Source organism: Pecten maximus, chromosome 9 (assembly GCF_902652985.1).
Source record: "Pecten maximus chromosome 9, xPecMax1.1, whole genome shotgun sequence".
Classification (NCBI taxonomy): domain Eukaryota; kingdom Metazoa; phylum Mollusca; class Bivalvia; order Pectinida; family Pectinidae; genus Pecten; species Pecten maximus.
Genome location: NC_047023.1, coordinates 11867386 through 11889485, shown reverse-complemented (window position 1 = coordinate 11889485; position 22100 = coordinate 11867386). Strand labels below are relative to the sequence as shown.

The following is a 22100-nucleotide window of genomic DNA, read 5'->3' as shown; positions in this document are numbered from 1 at the left end:
TTTTTGTTTTCTTCTGTATATGCTAGATGTAACTGGTATTTAACAGTGTGGAGGGTGGTCAATCGTGCCGATGACTCGGTGGACGTGGTTGGAGTTGATTTGACCAACACAGAAACTGATCCCTGGCACGATTGATCAGGCTACCAGGGTGGGTGATGTGTGTGTGGTGTGTGTGTGTGAGATGTTGGGTGTGTATGTGTATGTTTGTCATATATATATACACATTATGGGTATGTATGGTTATCAATTAACTTATTGTTTGCAGTTTGTAATGATGATGATGCATTGTACATCTTTACATCTTATATACGAATGATTTGGATAATTTTCTTTAAATTTGTACCTGCATTGTCAGTTAAAAACACCGTTAAGAAACACCTTGTATCAAGTATATAATTGATGATGATGATGATGATGATGATGATGAGCTAATTATGTATATATATGTGATGGTGATAGTGCTTTTGGCCGCTTTGTGTGACTATTAAATAGTGCATGTATCTGAATGTATATAATGAAAATTGCGATATATCGAGTGTGGATGATGATGACTTAATTGTGATGACGATAGTGATTTTGGTCACAATGTGAAATAATTATGAATTAGCGCGTGTAAATGAATATAAAGCATGAACATGATGATATATTGAACGATGATGATGATGATGATGATGATGATGATGATGTCATATATGTGATGTAATTATGATTTCATGTGCGAATGTATGTGTTATAGTTTTGTATTATACTTTGCTGGAAAATAAATTAAATACAAAAAAAAAAAAAAAAAAAATCATACACATATATCATAAGACTATGGACTGCTGACATGCGTTGATAATGTTCATGAGGATTATCAAACTATGTAACTATGTGATATGATTTTAGCACCTATCACTAAATGATGTTCTATAACAGAATACTATTATTCTACTTTTCTCTTCTTCCACACCTTCCTTTTAAACATAACATGGGGAATCTACATATGAAGTCGACAAAAAAATCAAATAAGAATGTTTGATTTTCTTCGATTTATCAAAAAAAATTCAATTGCCGAAATTGCTGACGATACGATGATGATGGGCTTATCATCAAAGGCATATGAATAATAGATAGTGCTGGGGCATACATCTACTCTTCAATTCGTTTACGATATGGTTACTGTATATATTGTACAATAATCAAAAGAGTTATCATCTTCAAATTCAGTTTATAGCAACTCCAGGCTTTAAAATTACAAAACCACAAAGTATCTATCTCTGTGGCATGTGGATGTGGGGAAGAAAGTAACCGCATTTGAATGTTTTTCATTATTGCAGCATTTTAAACGTTAAACAAGAAATATCTTTTTAAAAGATAAATGGCATAGTTTAAATGCTGGTGGTTATAATGTAAAACTGCTGGTGAATTTATTTTAACGAACTAATGCGTTTCAGCACGGATAACAAAATTATGTATGTTTTAATCATTTTTTAGATAATGAGACTTATTACTGTCATTTGAAAAGATACATCCACACATTCAGCTTGCATCCAATCTTTGTTTCGTTTTAAACTGCAAATCTGCATTTTGCATTTACCGCTACATTGTCCAATCACATACTTCATCTTGACTAGTAACGCCACCTGTCGCGTCATATCCGGGGCCAGAAGAATATTATACGTTTATGCCGAAAAACAAAATACCAGTTTTGTTGTCGCAGTACACATCTTCAAATACAGAAACGCAAGTAAGTCTGTCAAATCTATTCATAAAACTGTGAGTAATTAATTAACTCTCCGCATGCTAATGTCACATTTTCGCTACCTTTCTTACTTTTACAGTAAAAGAATGGTCTACTTCCACAGAGAAGTATTTCTCAAATCGGTGATGGATAACATGTTTGACAGAGATGGTTAATCACGCTTTATCAATAAGCTGTTTGAATAGGCACCAACAACGCGTTTCTTATTGACAGAGTTTAGATGTCTTTTGCTAACAGAGAATTTGCTATCATCTGTCACATCTCCTCCAATGTCTTCAGCAAAGTAAGGAAAAGACCAGACAACGACATAATCCACACAGAGCAGAGCTATTTTGTAAAGTTCGTATCATTGATGTTATGGTAACTTTGTTTCAATCTCTAAAATACATCATTAGAATAACATCGATCCGTCATTATCTACGGTGAGTCTTAATCATCTATTTTTGCGTGTTTCCGATCAAATTTCCCGAATTTATGTAACAAAAATAATAGAAACATAGACACATGTATAGAATAAGCAATAAGGTTGTTTATTAATAAGTCGAAACTTGCTGACTTTGGCTAATATACACACCAATACATTATACCCTTTGTGGGCTTGGCGATGGGATATTGGTCACATAACCAAATATTACTATACAAACTGATAGGACTTCATAAGCTATATATCTCTTTAGCGCTTTCCTGAGTCACGTCAACCTACATGTGAAAATTAGTAACATCTTGAGGGTTGCTTATCAAATCTATAATCTAAGGAAGTTCATTAAAAATATTGATAGTTGTGTCGACCTGGAAAAAATGTCTATTCACTGGAGCAATCTATCAGACAGTTTTACTAGTGGGAAATACACGAAAGTCCGGGTACATCGGAAGGGCAGATATCGTTTAATTCATCACCATGACAACCGTGACATCTGCAATGTAATCAAGACTTTTTACTTGATATATTTTTGGAAAAATTGCATTTTATTACTCAACAGGTAAAGTATTATCTCTGCGTGCTTCTTTGACTTATTTTTCCATTAATTCTTTTAATGCTTCACACGTATGACAAATGTCATATTTCAATATTTAATAATCAAATTAAATTAAATTAAATGTTATCCTCTCATTATTCAAAACCATTTTGTTGGTGGTCTTGTTGTGGTGGATTATTCCCGTGACCCCACTTAAATTGCGTCACACTAATGACATTGTATATATAACATAGTGACACAAATGATGAAGACAATTGTATGACTCGAACCTTGATCTGGCCATGAACTCGCGACCTTTGGTACCTAATCGCCTAGCCAGAAATACCCGCAGCTTCTACCACTGACCCGCATTACACGTTTTTACAAGGAACGTTTTAAAGGCGTAGTGAAGGTCTGCCTAATACCCTGACATGATTAAAGGGACAAACTGTCTATTAGGTGATAAGGATACATGGATCGTGATGTATGTACATACATGGATGCGGATTCGTACATATATTCAACACAGAATAAACACACAAATATATGTAAATCTTACTGTAAACATGTATATACATGTATACATATATGTTTATTCATTCACGACTGGGGTAGCTACAGCATAGGTATTTTTCATAATCATAAATACTAAACTTACTAAGTTATTGATAGCATTGCCTCATCTATTAACACTGTAACAATAAACATCCACACAGCAAATTCAAAGAAAACTCATGAAAAAAAAAAAAAAAAAAAAAATTGATCGGACGCATCTGATAAATTGTAAATTCAACCACAAATTATTTGTATTGTGAGTTTAGAAATGCCATTAATAGTTAACCATTGCTTGTCTGAAAATAATAAAAGAATTATTAGTAGCCGATTAAGATAGTTATTCCCCTGCAGTGTTTGCTCTGATACTTTATTTTTAGGGAGGCAAATGTGGTTATGTAGATCTGTAGCACATCACCATTGTAACATTGAGGATATATCTGCAATCTACCTGAGTTAGCGGTATGGTTGGCTATTTCGTTATCGGTGTAATAAAACTGGCTTGTCGTATTGCCGTGTTCAGGAGAGAAATATAACAAATATGGTAGTAAAGCTATTAATATCATGGGAAATTGACAGCAGTTTCATTTCATGTTTATTTAAACTGGTTGTTGATGAAAATTATGGTATGTATTTAGTTTAATTTTTTATACCATTTCGCATATAATGTTTAAAAAAACAGCAATATAAGAACAAAATTCAATTATGTTGTATGATTTACAATGTAACATTTCACTACTACAACGAATATAACTCTAATGCTATAATTATATTTGCATTATATTATGAAGCCCTGGAAGTTTATAACACAAAATTGTTCAGTTTAAATCATGAACGAATTACCCATGAATACAATTTGACGTTTTGTAGTTATATGTTTTAATTTTGTTTAAACTCCATTATCATACTTTTATCACTGATACAACCAATGTATTATAAATGGATGTTATTTAAACACGTACACGTACACCTCACATGTTATCAAAGCCGTTTCACGTAGTCGAACCTTGACACACATGCTCAAGGTAAAGTCATACCTTTAATGATAAGCACCATCAAAGGTAAAGTCCGATAGTGGATGGTCGGTCACCATCAAGACATGATTATATCACGCTACTAACGGGGCATTATATACACGTGCACTGAAGTAGCTTTGTTAACTGACACAACGCCACCATGGTCGACACAGACAAAATCGTAGCTATATTCGTAGTATTTGGGATTTCATTTTTCTTTGGTGTGATCCCAATATGGCTCCTGAAGTTTTTATCAAACAAAATGGAGAATATATCCCGCCTGCATTACTTCGTGAGTTTGACGAACTGTTTCGCTGGGGGCGTATTTCTTGGAACGGCCATTCTTCATCTTATACAGGAGTCAATGGAGACGGTTACTGAAGCTTTACCGGAAGTCAAATTTCCGTTGTCAGGAGCACTCATCGGTACTGGATTTTTCATCGTACTAGGAATAGAACATGCCATAGGACTCTTCAGTAAAGATGAGGACAATCACCTTTTAGACCATGGACACCATAACGAACTGAAGAGTTACGATCACGAATATCAAGCACATGACTTGGAAGTGGTATCACTAAAAGGGTCTTCATTCGTTAATGCAAACCCTTCTTTAATACCTACAACACAGAGCGTCAACAACCAGTCGGGTATCCGTCCGTCAGGGTACCAGAACACAGGGCAGACAGCATTGTGTAATGCTGAAATGTCGCAGAAACCGACGCCTGTTGAAGTTAAAGAGAAGAAATCAACAATCATTGATACTTCCGGTGATGGACGCTCTAAAACAACAAGACGGATCCGAGCTGTAATTCTCGTAATCGCTTTGTCTATACACATGATATTCGAAGGTATGGCGATAGGGTTACAGGACACTGCCTCGAATACCTGGACATTGGTGGCCGCCATATCGATTCACAAGGCTGTCATTGTGTTTAGTGTTGGATTGAAGATGAAGGAGATTGTGGAAGGAAATCTCCGGATTGTCCTATATATTATGTTTCTGTCGTTAGTGTCGCCCGTAGGGATAGCATTAGGACTTGCAGTTACAAGTACAGGTTCTGGAAACGAATCTGTGCAGAACAAAAGTTCTGGGATATTACAGAGCCTGGCAGCAGGAACTTTCCTTTATGTAACATTTTTCGAAATTCTTCAAAAAGAACTGTCCAATGGATACAGTTTGCTAAAAGTGTTTTTAACATTCATTGGGTTTGCTGCTATGGCCGCCCTGAAGGTACTTGATACTGACTAGACTATAAAGTATGTCCATCATGTTTGTCAAAGTAATGGATAATGGAAGTACTGGTTTAGGTTTGATTACATCACACTTTGCATATCCTTGTCAAGGCCTACAGATAGAACGGACGAGGAAGGCTAACATCTAGTCAGATGTCACTGTCTCTTGTTTGTGTTAAAACTTAAGTCTTTTGATTAAGTAATCAGTTCCAAATCAGGTTCAATATGTCGCCAGAAAGAAATATATATATATAAAAGGACGGAACAAATTAAGGCCATGGAGTCCAAGGTATTGTACGGTCTTATGGTTTGATTAAAGTACTGTGCAAGATCCAATTATAAGTCATTCTTTATCATTTTATTAAAGACAACTATTATGACCATGTATCGAAATCAAGTGTAATATTCAGTTCAAGGCCACGAGACAGTTCTTTGCAGTTTATACAAGCAAAGAAACTGTAAGAAGTGATTCATACACATATATCAAAAGACTATAGTCTGATTCCATGAGCTTATAATGTTCAAGAGGAATATCAATCTATGATATGGTGTAGTATATTAATACAATAAAACTTCATTTAAAAGTTTGCCCTTTGAAATTTGTTTTTAATTTCTATATCGCAATCAATGCATAAAAAACAAGTAAGTAGATACCTAAAGGGATCTTGGCACCCAACACTGAATGCTGTCCTATAACAGAATAATATTTTTTTTTACTTTTATTTTTTTCCACATCTTCCAATTTATCATTTACATGGGACATCTACATATGAAGTCGACGAAATATCAAATAAGAATTTTGGACTTTCTTAGATTCATAAAAAAAAAAAAAAAAAAAAAAAGCTTCAATTGCCAAAAATTTAATATGACTCACTTTTGTCATTGATTTCTTATCAGACTCAGAATTAAGCATACATAATTAAAGATCAAGGGAACATACAAATGAAATTTGAGAAAGGCACATTCAGTAATTATTAAGAAATGATGATTACAATCATCAATGATCAGTTTCAGAATTTTACATGAACAACTGTTCACGGGCGGCGGACGGACCACAGACACAAGGCGATATATATTGTGCTAGAATCAAAAGTGATATCATCTTCGAATTCAGTTTATAGCTAACAACCTTATTATCAAGACTTTTTCCCAGACATTTAACATTACAAAACCACAAAGTATCTATCTCTGTGGCATGCTGATATGGGGAAAATAATGACCGTAGATGAACGTTTTTCATTCTTGCAGCACTTTTTAACGTTAAAAACCAAATACCAGATTTGTTGTCGTAGTACACACCTTCAAATACAGCAACACAAGAAAGTCTGTCAAATATATTTATAGAACTGTGAGTAATAAATTAGCTCTCCACAGGCCAACGTCACATTTTCGTTACCATTCTTACTTTTATAGTAAATGTACGTCGAAATGATTATGGACGAAGAACGGTTTCCTTCCACACAGAAGTATTTAATGATGAATTGCATGCTTGACAAAGACGATCTGTCAAGCTTTACCAATGAGCTGTTTGAATAAGCACCAACTTCGCATTTCTTATGGACAAATCCTAGATGCCTTCTACTAACAGAGAATTTGCTACTACTGTAACTTTGTCACATCGGCTCCAATGCCGTTAACAAATTCAAGAAAAGACCTTACAACGACACAATTCACTCAGAGTAAAGCTATTTTGTAAAGTTCGTATCATTGATGTTATGGTAACTTTGTTTCAATCTCTAAAATACATCATTAGAATAGCATCACTTTGACATTATCTAATAAGAGATTTTCTAGCGATCAAACAAAGCAGACTTCATCATCTATTATTGCGTGCTTCCGATCAAATTTCCCGAATTAATGTCTGCAACAAAAGTAATAGTAACATAGACACATGTATAGAATTAGCAATGAGGTTGTTTACTAAGTAGGTGAAACTTGCTGACGCTGGCTGGTATACACACCAATACATCATGCCTGTTGTGGCCGTGGCGATGAGATATTGGTCACATAACCAAAAACTACTATACAAACTGATCATCATTCAGATGATAATCTCTGTGTGCTTCTCTAACTTCTATTTCCCATCATTTCTGTGATTGCATCACACGTATGACAAATGTCATGATTCACTATTTAATACATGTATAACATTTATATTGCAGATATTCAACCACAATTAATTTAAATATATGTTATCCACTCATCATTTAAAACCATTTTGTTGCTGTTCTTGTTGTGGTGGATTATTCATGAGACCCCACTTAAAATGCGTCACACTAATGACATTGTATATATACCATAGTTACCCAAATGATGAAGACAATTTTATGCCTTGAACCCTGACCTGGCCATGAAATCGCGACCTTTACCACCTAATCGCCTAGCCAGAAATACCCGTAGCTTCTACCCCTGACCCACATTCCACGTTCTTACAAGGAACGTTTCAAAGTCGCAGTCATGGTCAGCCCAATACCCTGACATGATTAAAGGGAACAAACTGGCTATTAGGTGATAAGGATACCTTGCACGTGATGTATATACATACATGGATGCGGATTTGTACACATATATCATATATTCAATACAGAACACACACACACACACTCACACACACACTCACACACACACACACACACACACACACAATGTTAATCCTTCTGTAAACGTGTATATATACATATTTGGTTACTGATTCACGACAGCATAGGTATTTATCATAATCATAAATACATTATCATACTGAACTTACTACGTTAGTGATAGCATTGCCTCATATAATCACCATGTAACAATAGACATCGACACAGCAAATTCAAAAACAACTCATCAAAGAAAAAAAAACGATTGTAAATTCAACTTCAAATTATTTGTATTATCAGTTTATAAGTGCCATCAATAGGTAACCATAGCTTGTCTGAAAATGAGAAAAGAATGATTAGCAGCCGATTAAGATGGTTATTCGCCTGCAGTGTTTGCTCTGTTACTTCATTTTAGGGAGGCAAATGTGACCATGTAGATCTCTAGCACATCACCATTGTAGCATTTGGGATATGGCTGGCTATTTCGTTATCAGTGTAATAAAACTGGCTTGTCATATTGCCGAGATCATAAGAGAAAAATAACAATGTTTGTATTCATGATAGTAAAGCTATTAATGTCATGGGAAATTGACAGCAGTTTCATTTCATGTTTAACCTGGTTGTTGGAGAAAATTGAGGTATGTATTTAGTTAATTTTTTTATACGATTTCGCATATAATGTTTAAAGAGGCTTACCCGCAGACGGACCGGTAAACGGCACATCTCCGATCACTAAATAAACTTCAGTACACGTTTCTAAGTGACAAAATTAGAGGCTTTCCGACTTTATTTCTTGAAAACAATTACAGAATATTATTTAAAAGACGTTTTAAAACTCAACCTGAGAGGGAAATGTATGGAATATAACGGCAAATCTTCTTTGTAAATCGCCGCTGCCTTTGAAGTTATCACTGTGCGGCACTGTGCACGTGCTTGTTTCATTGATGTGTCTATCAAATTAGACTCCACTTTATAGCGGGGACTTATTGCGGGTTGCGATTAAATAAATAATATTTAAAAAATGAAGTTTTAATATCACCTTTCAGCGTTTTATAAGGAAAATAAAATGAAAAACTCAACAATTCCAACAATCTGTCATGTGTAAAAAATCTTTTTCTATTAGCCAATTTTTCTGATCTCTCTGCGGGCAAGCCTCTTTAAAAAACAGCAATATGAGAACAAAATTCAATTATGTTCAATGATTTACAATGTAACATTTCAATGCCACAACGAATAGTACTCTTATACTATAATCATATTTGCTTTATATAATGCAGCCCGGGAAGTTCATGACACAAAACTGCTCAGTTTAAATCATGAACGAATTACCCATTGATATAATATCATATTTTGTAGTTATATGCTTTCATTTTGTTTCAACTCCATTATCATACTGTTATCACTGATAACAACAACAGTATTATAAATGGATGTTATTTACACTCGTACACGTGCACATCACATGTTATCAATGCCGTTTCACGTAGTCGTACCTTGACACATATGATCATAGGTAAAGTCATACCTTTGTTGACGAGCACGATCATAGGTAAAGTCCGATAGTGGATGTTCGGTCAAGATCAAAGACATGATCATATCACGCCACAATCGGGACATTAAAGACATTGGAATAGAGTTGGTCACTAACACAACGCCACCATGGTTGACACGGGCAAAATCGCGGCTATATTCGTAGTATTTGGAATAACATTTTTCTTTGGTGTGACTCCAATATGGCTTCTGAAGATGTTATCAAACAAAATGACGAATATATCCCGCCTGCAGTACTTCGTGAGTTTGACGAATTGCTTTGCAGGGGGAGTCTTTCTTGGCACGGCCATCCTTCATCTTATTCAGGAGTCAATGGAGACACTTGCTGAAGCTTTACCGGAAGTTGAATTTCCGTTGTCAGGAGCACTCATCGGGACTGGATTTTTCATCGTTCTAGGAATAGAACACGCCGTAGGACTCTTCAGTAAAAATGAGGACAGTCCCTTTTTAGATCATGGACACGACCACGGACAGAAGAGTCACAATCAAGAATATCAAGCACATGACTCGAAAATGGAACCACTAAAAGGGTCTTTATTCGTTAATACCAACCATCCTTTAATACCAAAAGCATCGAGATTAGGTAACCAGGCGGGTATCCGTCCGTCAGGTTACCAAAGCACTGGACAGACACTAACTAATGTTAAAATGTCGCATACACCGACGCCTGTTGAAGTTAAAGAGAAGAAATCAACAATTATAGATACTTCCGGTGATGGACGCTCTAAAACAACAAGACGGATCCGAGCCGTAATTCTCGTAATCGCGTTGTCCATACACATGATATTCGAAGGGATGGCGATAGGGTTACAGAACACTGTATCGAATACCTGGACATTGGTGGCCGCCATATCGGTACACAAGGCTGTCATTGTGTTTAGTGTTGGACTGAAGATGAAGGAGATTGTGGAAGGAAATCTCCGGATTATCCTATATATCCTGTATCTGTCGTTAGTGTCTCCCATAGGGATAGCAGTAGGACTTGCAGTAACAAGTACAGGTTCTGGAAACGATTCTGTGCAGAACAAAAGTTCTGGGATATTACAGAGCCTGGCAGCCGGAACTTTTCTGTATGTAACATTTTTTGAAATTCTTCAAAAGGAACTGTCCAATGGATACAGTTTGCTAAAAGTGTTTTTAACCTTCCTTGGGTTCGCTGCTATGACCGCCCTGAAGGTACTAGATACTGACTAGGAAATAAAATGTGTCCAATTTGTTATTTAAAGAAATGAAACTACTGGAAAAGTTGGATAGCATCATCTTTACATTTTCCTGTTAAGGCCGACAGATAGAATGGGCGAGGAAGGGTAACATGGCGTCAGATGTCAGTCTTTTGATTTAGTAAGCAGTCTCAAATCATGTTCATTATATCGCCAGAAAGAAATATAAAACAAGAGGACAAAAAATCTCTAATGAACATGGTAAGGAAAACTCGTGCGTAGACTCGTGACTGCGAAAGACTCCAAAGACCTAGGAATTATGTAACCTGAATTTTTGATATTCATTTTCACAGTATTGAATTGATATGTTGTATAAATATACACTACTGGAAGTAAAATCAATGTAAATTAAAGACGTTGCAATAAAATTCCCTTGAAAAATGGAAGCCCACCGTGAAAATAAGTTGAACATTTTGAGTGGGTTGTGAAAAGGAAATGGCATATTTCACATTAATCCATGAATTATTCACGGAATGTAAATGAATTTCATTATGTGCCTGCTGCACTCACGAAATAACTTCGTGGCCATGCTTTTCGAGCGTACTTATTATTCATGGCCATGATGCATTTCAGGTTGATTATTATAAAAAAAGTGGTGTCCGAAGTTTATTGTGACCATGAATACAATCATAGTTATGAAATGAACTATCATGCAAATACATACTATCGTACAAATAAAATTCATAGAACTCATGAAAAGTACACAACAACTTAAGAAAGAAAGAAAGGAAATTATGGAATGGAAATATCTTGCCAAAATTTCATATTCAATTATATCTAAAATTCCTCAGTAAAGTCTGCGGGTTAAATATATTTTTAGCTGATGATAAATTTAATTGTCATCAAGATATATTTAAGCATTTGGCACTTTTGTTTTTTTCATGGTCATGAAAGTGATTTTTTATGAGACTTTTGCATAATAATTTGATGACTTTGGAATCTAAGTAGTGTGCAGTCCTAGGACATGATAATTATAGTACTTTGAAGGATTCAATTGTTATGCTTTGCTTATCGTTTTACCTAAGACATCTTGTATGGTCATGAATCGAAATCCTGAGTAATCAACTGTTCAAGGCCTTAAGACAGTACGTTGCAATCTGTACAAGCAAAGAAGTTGTAAGAAGTGATCCAGTCACATATATCACAAGACTATAAACTGACTCTATGAGTTTATAATGTTCATGAGGAGTATCGATCTATGTTATGATTCAATATAATGCGACTTACAATATAATTTCACTTAAAAATTTGCCTCTTGAAATTCTGTGTTTATCTTTTATAACTCAATCAATGCATATAAAGTAAGAAGATATCCGAAAGAGATTTTGGCACCCAACACTGAATGCTGTTCCATAAAAGAATTTTTCTTCTGCCTTTCTCTTCTTTCTCATCTTCTTCCTAATCGTTAACATGGGAAATCTGCACAGGAAGTCGACAAAAATCAAATAAGACCTTTCTTACTTTCTTAGATGCATAAAAAAACGTCAAATTTAAATGACGCTCTTTGGTCATTGTTTTCTTATCAGACTCAAAATACAGCATACATCATTAGGGATTAAGAGGAACCTACATATGAAATTTGAGAAAGGTCCATTCAACATTATCGAGAAATAACGATAACACTCCTCAATTATCAGTCTTAGAATTTGACATGAACGAGTACTCCCGGACGAACTGACAGACGGATGGACCACTGACGAAAGGCGATTTGAATAGCCGACGATATGATGATGTAGGCTTAGTGTAAAAGGCATGTACATACTAGACAGTGCTAGGATATTGACAACCTAATTATCCAGACTTCTCAATGCTTTAACAATACAAAACCACAAAATTGCACCCTTTGTGGGATGAGGGTATGGGGAAGGGATTAACTGTATGTGAATGTTTTTCATTCATGCAGCACATTTATCGTTAAAAACCAATTACCATTTTTGTTGTCGCGGTCACACCCTCAAACAAAGCAACGCAAGTAAGTCTGTCAAATCTATTCATAGAAATGTGAGTAATGAATGAACTCCCCACAGGCTAATGTCACAATTCGCTTCCGTTATCACTTTTACAGTAAATGTACGATGAAATAGTTTTTGATGATTAATGCTCTCATTCCAATCAGGGGTATTTCACAATTCGTTGATGGATAGCATGTTTGAAGGGACCGTTTGGCACGCTTTTATCAATGAGCAGTTTGAAAAGGCACCAGCGACGCATTTCTTAAGGTTAGAGTCTAGATGTCTTTTACTAAAAGATAATTTGCTATCATCTGTCATATCTGCTCCAATGTCTTTCACACAACAAAGTCACGAAAAGAACAAACAACGACAAAATCCACCCAGAGTAAAGTCATGTTGTACAGATGGTATCATTGTTGTTATGGTAACGTTTCAATCTCTAAAATACAGTATTCGAATAACATTCATCGGTGACTATTCCTATATGAAGAAAAATAAAAATAAAAAAAAATAAATAAAAATAGCTCTTGCGCTAAGCGTGTTTCCGATGAAATTGCATGAATTTACATCTGTAACAACAGTAACAGAAAATAATACTTTTAAGTAGTTCAGACCTGCTGAAATTGGCCGATATACACACTTATATGTTATACTTGTTGTGGGCGTGGCGTTGATATATTGGTCACTCCAGTCAAATACTACCATATACATGTAACTGATATGACTTCATAAGATACACATCTCTTTTAGCGCTTTAGTGAGACACGTCAATTTTCAGATAGAAATTAGCAATGTTTTGAGAGTTGCTTATCAAAACTAAAATCTAAAGCAGTTGAGGAATCATCACAAAAAGACAGTGTGACAGTAATGTCAACTTACTTAAATGTCTATTTACTGGAGCAATCTATCAGACAGATTTACTAGTGGGAAATACACATAAGACCGGATGAACCGGAAGGGCAGATATTGTTTACTTCATCACCATGACAACCGTGATATCTGTAATGCAATCTAGGTTTTTTTTCTGATAGATTTTGGGAAATATTTCTGTTTACTTAATATGCTACAGCCCAATCATGTTCGTCTCTTTCTTTATCAATGGCTTCTTTCTCCATTCTTCTATTGTCCCACACGTATGACATATTTCAGTATTTGATATTACATTGATATTGCAAATGGTCAAGTACAATCACAACAATTGGCAAAATGACATAATCATTAATATTTTGATATGTTGTCATTTTTTTGTCAACCATGATTTTATCTCTGCTCTTATTAATAAAAAAAATATCGATGATAGCTATACAAACATATTGTCACGGTCGCCTGTAGTTTATGTATGTCTTCGTATGGTATTGGTCACGTGAGAATGTGTGTGAGCGTACCCAGGTACAGTATATGTGGGACTGTCCAGGTGACCACTTCGTTCACTCACGAACGTTACCTGTTCGCCGTGTTTATGGCGCAAGATAAATTTGTGGAAGCCCAGACATCGGATTGGGCTTCACATGACGGGCACATGATCGCAAGATGTTGATATGGGTCAACCTGAATAGTCAACGGGTCTTCCGTGATGCAGTGTCAGGGCGGACCAGAGGTTGAGGTCAACTGCCAGGAAGACAAGTATAGGGCCATTTAATGGTTCAGAAGGAGAAGTGGTTGCTATCCACTGCACATATCCTCGCCAGTAGAGGACCATTATTGTGATCCGTTTGCCGGATGCTGCTGATGCTGCTTATTGTTTTTTTTTTCCTGTTCTGTTTCACCGTGAAACATGGAATGATTTGCGTGATTGACATTACCGAGGTGAACTGATCGTGACACCAATCGTCACAAGCACTTGGAAAAGTGAACGACATTCCTGTCGTGTGGAGAGACTGTAGACTCAGTAATATATGAATAAATGTAGTATAGTAGAGAGGGTGATTGGGAGAGTGAATGAGTTGGTATTTTTTTGTGATTCTATGTAAATAAATTTGTATATATGAAATTGGTGTTAGATTCCTTGTGTTGATTTCTGGAATAACCAAGCTGAGGCTCGTCCCGCGTTACACATATCATTATGAATCGTATTTCCAGAGATAAAGAGAAAAATATAACAGACATGTATGTATTAATGGGGAAATTTTGAGATGTGTAAAGACAAGCGTCTATTAATCATTGTATGTGATCTACAATGTAGCATTTCAATACCACTAAGAATAATACTGTTATATTATATCCTATTTGCTTGATATTTTGAAGCCACGGATTTTTTTAACAAGAAAGTGCTATTTAAACCATTAACGAAAGTAACCATGAATATAATTTTGTATTATTGAAACATCATACGTTCATTTTGTTTCAACCCTATAATTATAATTCTATCACAGGTATCAACACACTATAACACCTCACGTGTCATATATGCCGTTGCGCGTAATCGTCCTTATATTGACAGCTATGATCACAGGTAAAGTCCGACTGAGGGTGATTGCTTAGCATTGAGACATGATACGCTATCGACAGAGTGACACCGACATCGTGACCTTCCACATACCAAGGTATCGCGATGACCATCCAATGGATTGTATCGACTGACATTTAGTTTGCTGACAGAGTCCTAGTTAAATAACAGAAATACTAACTTACTTTCAGCACTTCAGTTTGATGACGTCATGATTTCGGTATATATTATTCTATAATCAAAAGGCTATTATCAAATTCAGTCTTTAGCTAACAGCTTCAAATACATCAACACAAGCCAGTCTGTAAAATCTATTTATAGAACTGTTAGGTATGAATACTTTGATTACTACCACACGAAATGAACTTTCCACAGGCTAATTTACATTTCCGCTACCTTTCTCACATTCAAAGTAAATGTATGATAAAAAATGGCGTTTGGTGAAGAAGGTGGTTCTTCAGCTCAGGAGTAATTCACAATTCGTTAATTTGGATAGATATTGGTTGGTACACTTTTTTAATGTGCAGTTTTAATATGCTCTAGCAACGCAGTGCTGATAGATTAAGCCTAGTTGTCTTTTGCTAATGGGAGTTTGCTAGTTTTTGACACGTCAGCTTCACTATTATCAACATCTTCACATTCTGTTGAACTAGCCAACTTCATTTTGATAAGAAATCGATAATGTATATGGTAAAGCTTATCCAGACACTATCCTGAACTGACCCCTTTCAAAATTTGCGCATGTTTCAATGTCATTATTTTAGTCCGACTCATTTTCGTTAATGTCCTTGGTGCACGTATTTATAAACTAATGATATGTCACATATATTTGCAAAATTGAGTATTTAATGGGCCAATGTATTATAAATCCATAAAGCAAAATGCTCACGAAACAAATTAAAAAAAAAAAATCGAAATTTGAACCAATGAACATTAAACAAATAGTATATAATACCTTTTTAAGTTGATATTGATCACATTAAGACATTATTGGTGTTTTTATTCATGTGAATTGACATGATTATTGCCATTTATCTATATTGTTTTCATTCGGTTTCAACCATCCATTTGAACCCCACTCTAATTGGGTACGATAAGACATTATTGGTGTTTTTATTAATGTGAATTGGCATGATTATTGTCATTTTTCTATATTGTTTTCATTCGGTTTCAACCATCCATTTGAAACCCACTCTAATTGGGCAAGATTTATTAATAGTCGTTATACGGGAAAGATATTACAAACATCGTTAGCACAGTTAAGGAGATAATAATTAACATGTATGCTATAAAAGGAATAGTGCTATTGATATTATAGAAAATTGACAACAGTTTCATTTCAATTTGATGAAGTCTGGTTGTCGGAGAAAAATAATGGATGGTTTTAGTTAAACCTCTTATACGACTTCGCAGTGTTTCAAGCAGGCCTATGGAACGATATTTAACATAACATTTCAATTCAGCAACGCATGTAACGTCTATTCGACAATACGATTTGCTTGATATTGTGAAACCAGGACATTTTTTAACACCGATCGCTTAGCTTAAAACGTGAACGAACATCAATGCCGTTGCACGTATCGTACCTATATTTCACAAACATGATCATATGTATAGTCATGGCTATATTGACACACATGATCTTGGGTAAAGTCATACAGTGGTTTGTCGCCCAACATCGAGACATGATATGCTATCTACCTGAGCAATACAACGATTGTGACTTTCTGCATGACTATGTATTGAGATAATCATATAATGGATTGTATCGTCAGATATTTTGTTTACTGATAGAATCCTGATTGGAACTCACATCTAGACTAACTCACTTACATATATATCATTTATCAAATCACGCCACAATCGTGACATTATAGGCATTGGAAAAGTGTCGTTAACTGACGCAACGCCACCATGGTCGATACAAATAAAATCGCGGCTATATTTGTAGTTTTTGGGATTACATTTTTCTTCGGTGTGACCCCAATTTGGCTCCTGAAGTTGTTATCAAACAAAATGGAGAATATATCCCGGCTCCAGTACTTAGTGAGTTTGACGAACTGTTTCGCTGGGGGCGTATTTCTTGGAACGGCTATCCTTCATCTAATTCAGGAATCCATGGAGACAGTAGCTGATGCTTTACCGGAAGTCGAATTTCCGTTGTCAGGAGCACTCATCGGTACTGGATTTTTCATCGTTCTAGGAATAGAACATGCCATAGGACACTTCAGTAAAGATGAGGACAATCCCTTTTTAGACCATGGACACGATCACGGACCTAAAAGTCACAATCAAGAATATCAGGCAGGGGGCAGGGAAAGAAGACCAACAAGAAGGGCCTTCATTCGTTAATGCCATCACGCCCACAACAGCTACAGCACTGAGCGAAGGAAATCAGGCGGGTATCCGCCCGGTTGGCTATCGCAGCACCTGGACAACCGCATCCTCTAACGTTGACATTTCGCAAACATCAGAGCCGACTGTGTCTTTTCAAGATCAAGGAAAGAAATCGACAATCATAGATACTTCCGGTGATGGACGCTCTAAAACAACAAGACGGATCCGAGCTGTAATTCTCGTGATCGCTTTGTCTATACACATGATATTCGAAGGGATGGCCATAGGATTACAGAACACAGTGCCTCGAATACATGGACATTGGTGGCCGCCATATCGGTACACAAGGCTGTGATTGTGTTTAGTGTCGCACTGAAGATGAAGGAGATTGTGGAAGGAAATCTCCAGATTGTCTTATATATCCTGTATCTGTCGTTAGTGTCTCCCATAGGGATAGCAATAGGAATTGCAGTAACAAGTACAGGTTCTGGGAATGAATCTATGCAGAATACAAGTTCTGGGATATTACAGAGCCTAGCAGCCGGAACTTTCCTTTATGTAACATTTTTCGAAATTCTCCAGAAGGAGCTGTCTAATGGATACAGCTTGCTAAAAGTGTTTTTAACCTTCCTTGGGTTTGCTGCTATGGCTGCCCTGAAAGTACTGGATGCTGACTAGCATATACAATTTGTCTGTTATTTAAGTACTGTAAATACTGAATGAGTTGGAAAGCATTAATCTTTGAATGTTCTTGTTAAGGCTGACATATAGATGGGTTAGGAAGGGTTACATTGAGAGCAATGAAAAGTGGGCTGGTGAAAAAGAAATGACATATTTCTCATGAATAACCGATGACATGTAAATGTCCGTTATGTGTCTGCTGTGCTCGTGAAACAACTTCCTGACCATGATTTTCTAATGTACTTAGTATTCATACCATAATGCATTTCAGTTTCATGATGAAAAAAATCGTCAAAAGCTTTACTGTGACAATGAAAATTATCATTGTAATGAAATATTCATAGAAATCAGATACATGAAAAAAAAACGGCCATGAATTTTTCATGTCTAAATTTCATATTCAATTAAGTCTAAAACTTCCTATATATACATGGTTAAGTCTCGAGTTCAAATACATCTAAAGTTCATATATATAATTAAATATTTTGCACTTCGAATTTCTTATTTCCATGATTGTTTTAAAACAAATCTTTTATGGCTACGGAAGCAAATGTAGCGTACAGTCATAGGTCATCGCAGTTAGGTTGCTTAATAGAGGTTTTTATTAATCTTATCCAGATAATTTATTAACATCACAGTTAGTGCTGTCCTACATTATTCACGCACCATAAATACAACACTTTTCCCTTTTTGTTATTTCCACGGTCACAATGTTGTATGTACTCAATACGCATGGGTTGACACTTGCCTTTAATCTAGGAGGCCAGGGTTGGATTCCATGATCGGAGGTGAAATGGTATGAAGTTACCAGCCCGACCACATGCGTTTTACCCGAGTACTCAGATTTTCTCTCACAGTAAGACCCATTGGTCTTCAATCCGGGCCAATAAACGTGATTAATATAAGTTGATATATAACTTGTTACGCAATTGTTGAAAACGAAATAAAGTTTCCGTTTCCAATTTAAAAAAAAAAATAAATGTCAACGCATTTAAATGAAAGTACACATCACCTTCTATGTTCCGACGGTCTTTCAAGGTCACTGATTCGAGGTCTGGTTAGGCTACGTGACTTTGTAAATGTAAAATCATCAGCACTGTTAGAGATTTCCGCAAAGTGCATCCTCTAAATAACTGGAATCAATGGAAGTATATCGATATTCACGTGGAAAGTCCTTTGCGTCTGATTGATTTTAAAGTTTGTTATTATTCCTCTTTTTGCCACGGAAATTACTAAGGTGCAAAGAAAAATCTACATTAATGATTTAATTTACTACCAGAAAATCCACATTTTTCATTTCGTTTCAACTCCATTATCATACTTTTATCACTGATATTATAGAATAGACAATACTATAAATAGATGTTTGTGCAGGTCAGGTGTTATCATTGCCGTTACAACCATGAGCATAGGTAAATTCGACAGTGGGTAATCATTTAACATCGTGACACGATAAGTTATCGACAGATCAACACCACGATCACGACAATCCTCATACCGTGGTGTCGATATGATCAAGCAATGGATTTTATTACATTTTTACCAGTGAAATATCAAAAATTATTCATTTTATAAAAGTGATATTTTTCACTAGTGAAGAATATCATATTTTTCACTAGAAAAATATCACTTTTTGCTGATTTGACCAATCAAATTAATGATTAGAAAATACCACAATAATTGACCAATCAGAAAGCCCGACATATATATCAGGACCTGGACAGGGGAAACTACTTTTTTTGTTTACAAATTATCGCTGTAGTCCTAGTTAGCATACGGGGTAGGGTTTTCGTTGATGAAAAATGTAATAAACAGAATATCTAACAGTGTCTTCAGTAATACCAAATATATTTCACTCGTGTGGCTAATATTAGCCCCACTCATGAAATATATTTGGTATTACTGAAGACACTGTTAGATATCCTCTATGTATCAGCAGATATGTAGTTTACTGACACTTTCCTGGTTTGTAATAATCTTCAGTTTATCAGAACAAACAAGGTATCACTTTCTGTGGCGTGTAGGTATGGGTCCCTGCAGTACTCTTTGATGTTAAAAACCAGAGATCACTTTTGTTGTAATTCATACATTCAAGTATTGCAAAGCAAACCGGCCTGTCAAACTTATGCATAGAACTATGAATAATGAGGTATTTAATATGACCAAGCGAAATTAACTTTCGAAATGCTAATTTCACATATTCGCTATCTTCCGCACTTTTAAAGTTAATGTACGATGAAACGGTTTTTGAAGAAGAATGCTCTTCTTCGGCACAGGAAGGAGTATTTCACAATTCGGTGGTGGATGGAAAGTTTGACAGATGCGGTTTGGCACGCTTTTTTGCCATTAGCAATTTGAACATGCGCAAGCAATTCATGGCTTATGGATAGTCTAGTTGTCCTATGCTAAAAGTGTCTACTGGTCTTTGTCACAGTTTCAACGTCATCAACACTTTCAATATATGTACTAATATCCAATAAATTTTGATCAGAAATCGGCATTGAGCATGTTTTACCATGCCAGGCATCATCAACTGACACCATTTAAAGAAGTACACATGTTTCAATTGCCGTTTTCACTCTGACTCAGGCTGACTCATATTCAAAACACGCTTGCATATCAAGCTATTAAACCTTTCAAACATAAAACATCTTTGTATTGTTCATTGGTTCAACTTTCTGGATACCATCAAATACATGAAGAATTTGGTTGTAATGTTCTATAAAAAAATATTTAATAGTCCTTTTCAAGATGTGCAGGGGACTTATTTAATCTGAAAAGAAGAAATGTCTGTATTTGTTTCTTAGCTGTATCATGGTAAGCTTTGGTATCGTGTTGTCCAAATATTAAAGACATTATATTCTGTGTTACTTATTTGATAGTATTTCATGTGTCTTGACAACACTCGGATGTTCGGTCGTGATACAGTAGATTCATCAACGGTAACTTTATACAAACAGTGGATGAAGCAATGGAAATTGCCTGAGATTTGATCTTAGCGTTTTCAAAAAAAACCTCTGTAGGTCCTTCTCGGATTTATTAAATAACTCATCTCACGATATGCTCGAAAGATAGATGCTACAAAAAAAAAAAAAAAACCAAAAAAAACAAACAAACAAAACAAACAAACAAACAAAAAATGAAAAAATAATAATAAAAAAAAAATTCGCTTCACAGAACGCTATGTTGTATAGTTGGTATCATTGACGATATAGCAACGTGTTTTCCATCTGTAAAATACATCATCTGCATTACATTAATCGGTCATTATGTTCTTGTTAAAAATTGAAGATTAAACGTGAAAGCAAGCCATCGTCATCCAAATGACACCGGGAGAGGTCTTTCCAATAAAATTACCTCAATTTATATCTTCAACAACAGTAACAGAAAATCAAACACCTGTTTAGAATTAGCAATAAGGTTGTATATTCCGTGAGTTATATCACATCCACTGACATTGGCTGATATACATCCCAATACATCATACCTGTTGTGGGCGTGTTGATGAGATATTGATCACATAACCAAACATACATGTACTGATATTACTTAGTAAGTTACACGTATCTTTTAGAGCTTTAGTGCGTCACGTCAGTCTACAGGTAAACATTAGTACAAGTTTTGGGATTGTTTATTTAATCTGATAATCTGAAGCAATTCAAGAATTCAAAACAAAATCGTGATAGTGATGTCATCTTGTCAAAAATGTCCTTTCACTGCAGAAATCAGCAGACAAATTTACTAGTGAGAAATACAATTAAGACCGGGAGAACCGAAAGGGCAGATATTGTTAACATTACCATGACAGTCGTGACATCAGCAATATAATGTAG

The 22100-nt window shown here is 35.5% G+C and overlaps 3 protein-coding genes across 3 annotated transcripts; all 3 read left to right on the top strand.

The window, feature by feature from the left end:
* The first annotated feature begins 4428 nt into the window (after nt 1-4428).
* On the top strand, nt 4429-5517 carry LOC117333877 (zinc transporter ZIP1-like). The gene has a single exon (XM_033893296.1). The coding sequence runs from the start codon at nt 4429-4431 to the stop codon at nt 5515-5517; it is 1089 nt and encodes a 362-aa protein (XP_033749187.1).
* Nucleotides 5518-9739: 4222 nt separating this feature from the next.
* Nucleotides 9740-11232, top strand: LOC117333876 (zinc transporter ZIP3-like). The gene has a single exon (XM_033893295.1). The coding sequence runs from the start codon at nt 9740-9742 to the stop codon at nt 10823-10825; it is 1086 nt and encodes a 361-aa protein (XP_033749186.1). The 3' UTR covers nt 10826-11232.
* A 6277-nt stretch (nt 11233-17509) lies between these two features.
* Nucleotides 17510-18585, top strand: LOC117333875 (zinc transporter ZIP1-like). Its single transcript, XM_033893294.1, is given in 2 exon segments — nt 17510-17884; nt 17887-18585. Coding segments are annotated over 2 exon segments (753 nt in total). The 3' UTR covers nt 18265-18585.
* The last annotated feature ends 3515 nt before the right edge of the window (nt 18586-22100 follow it).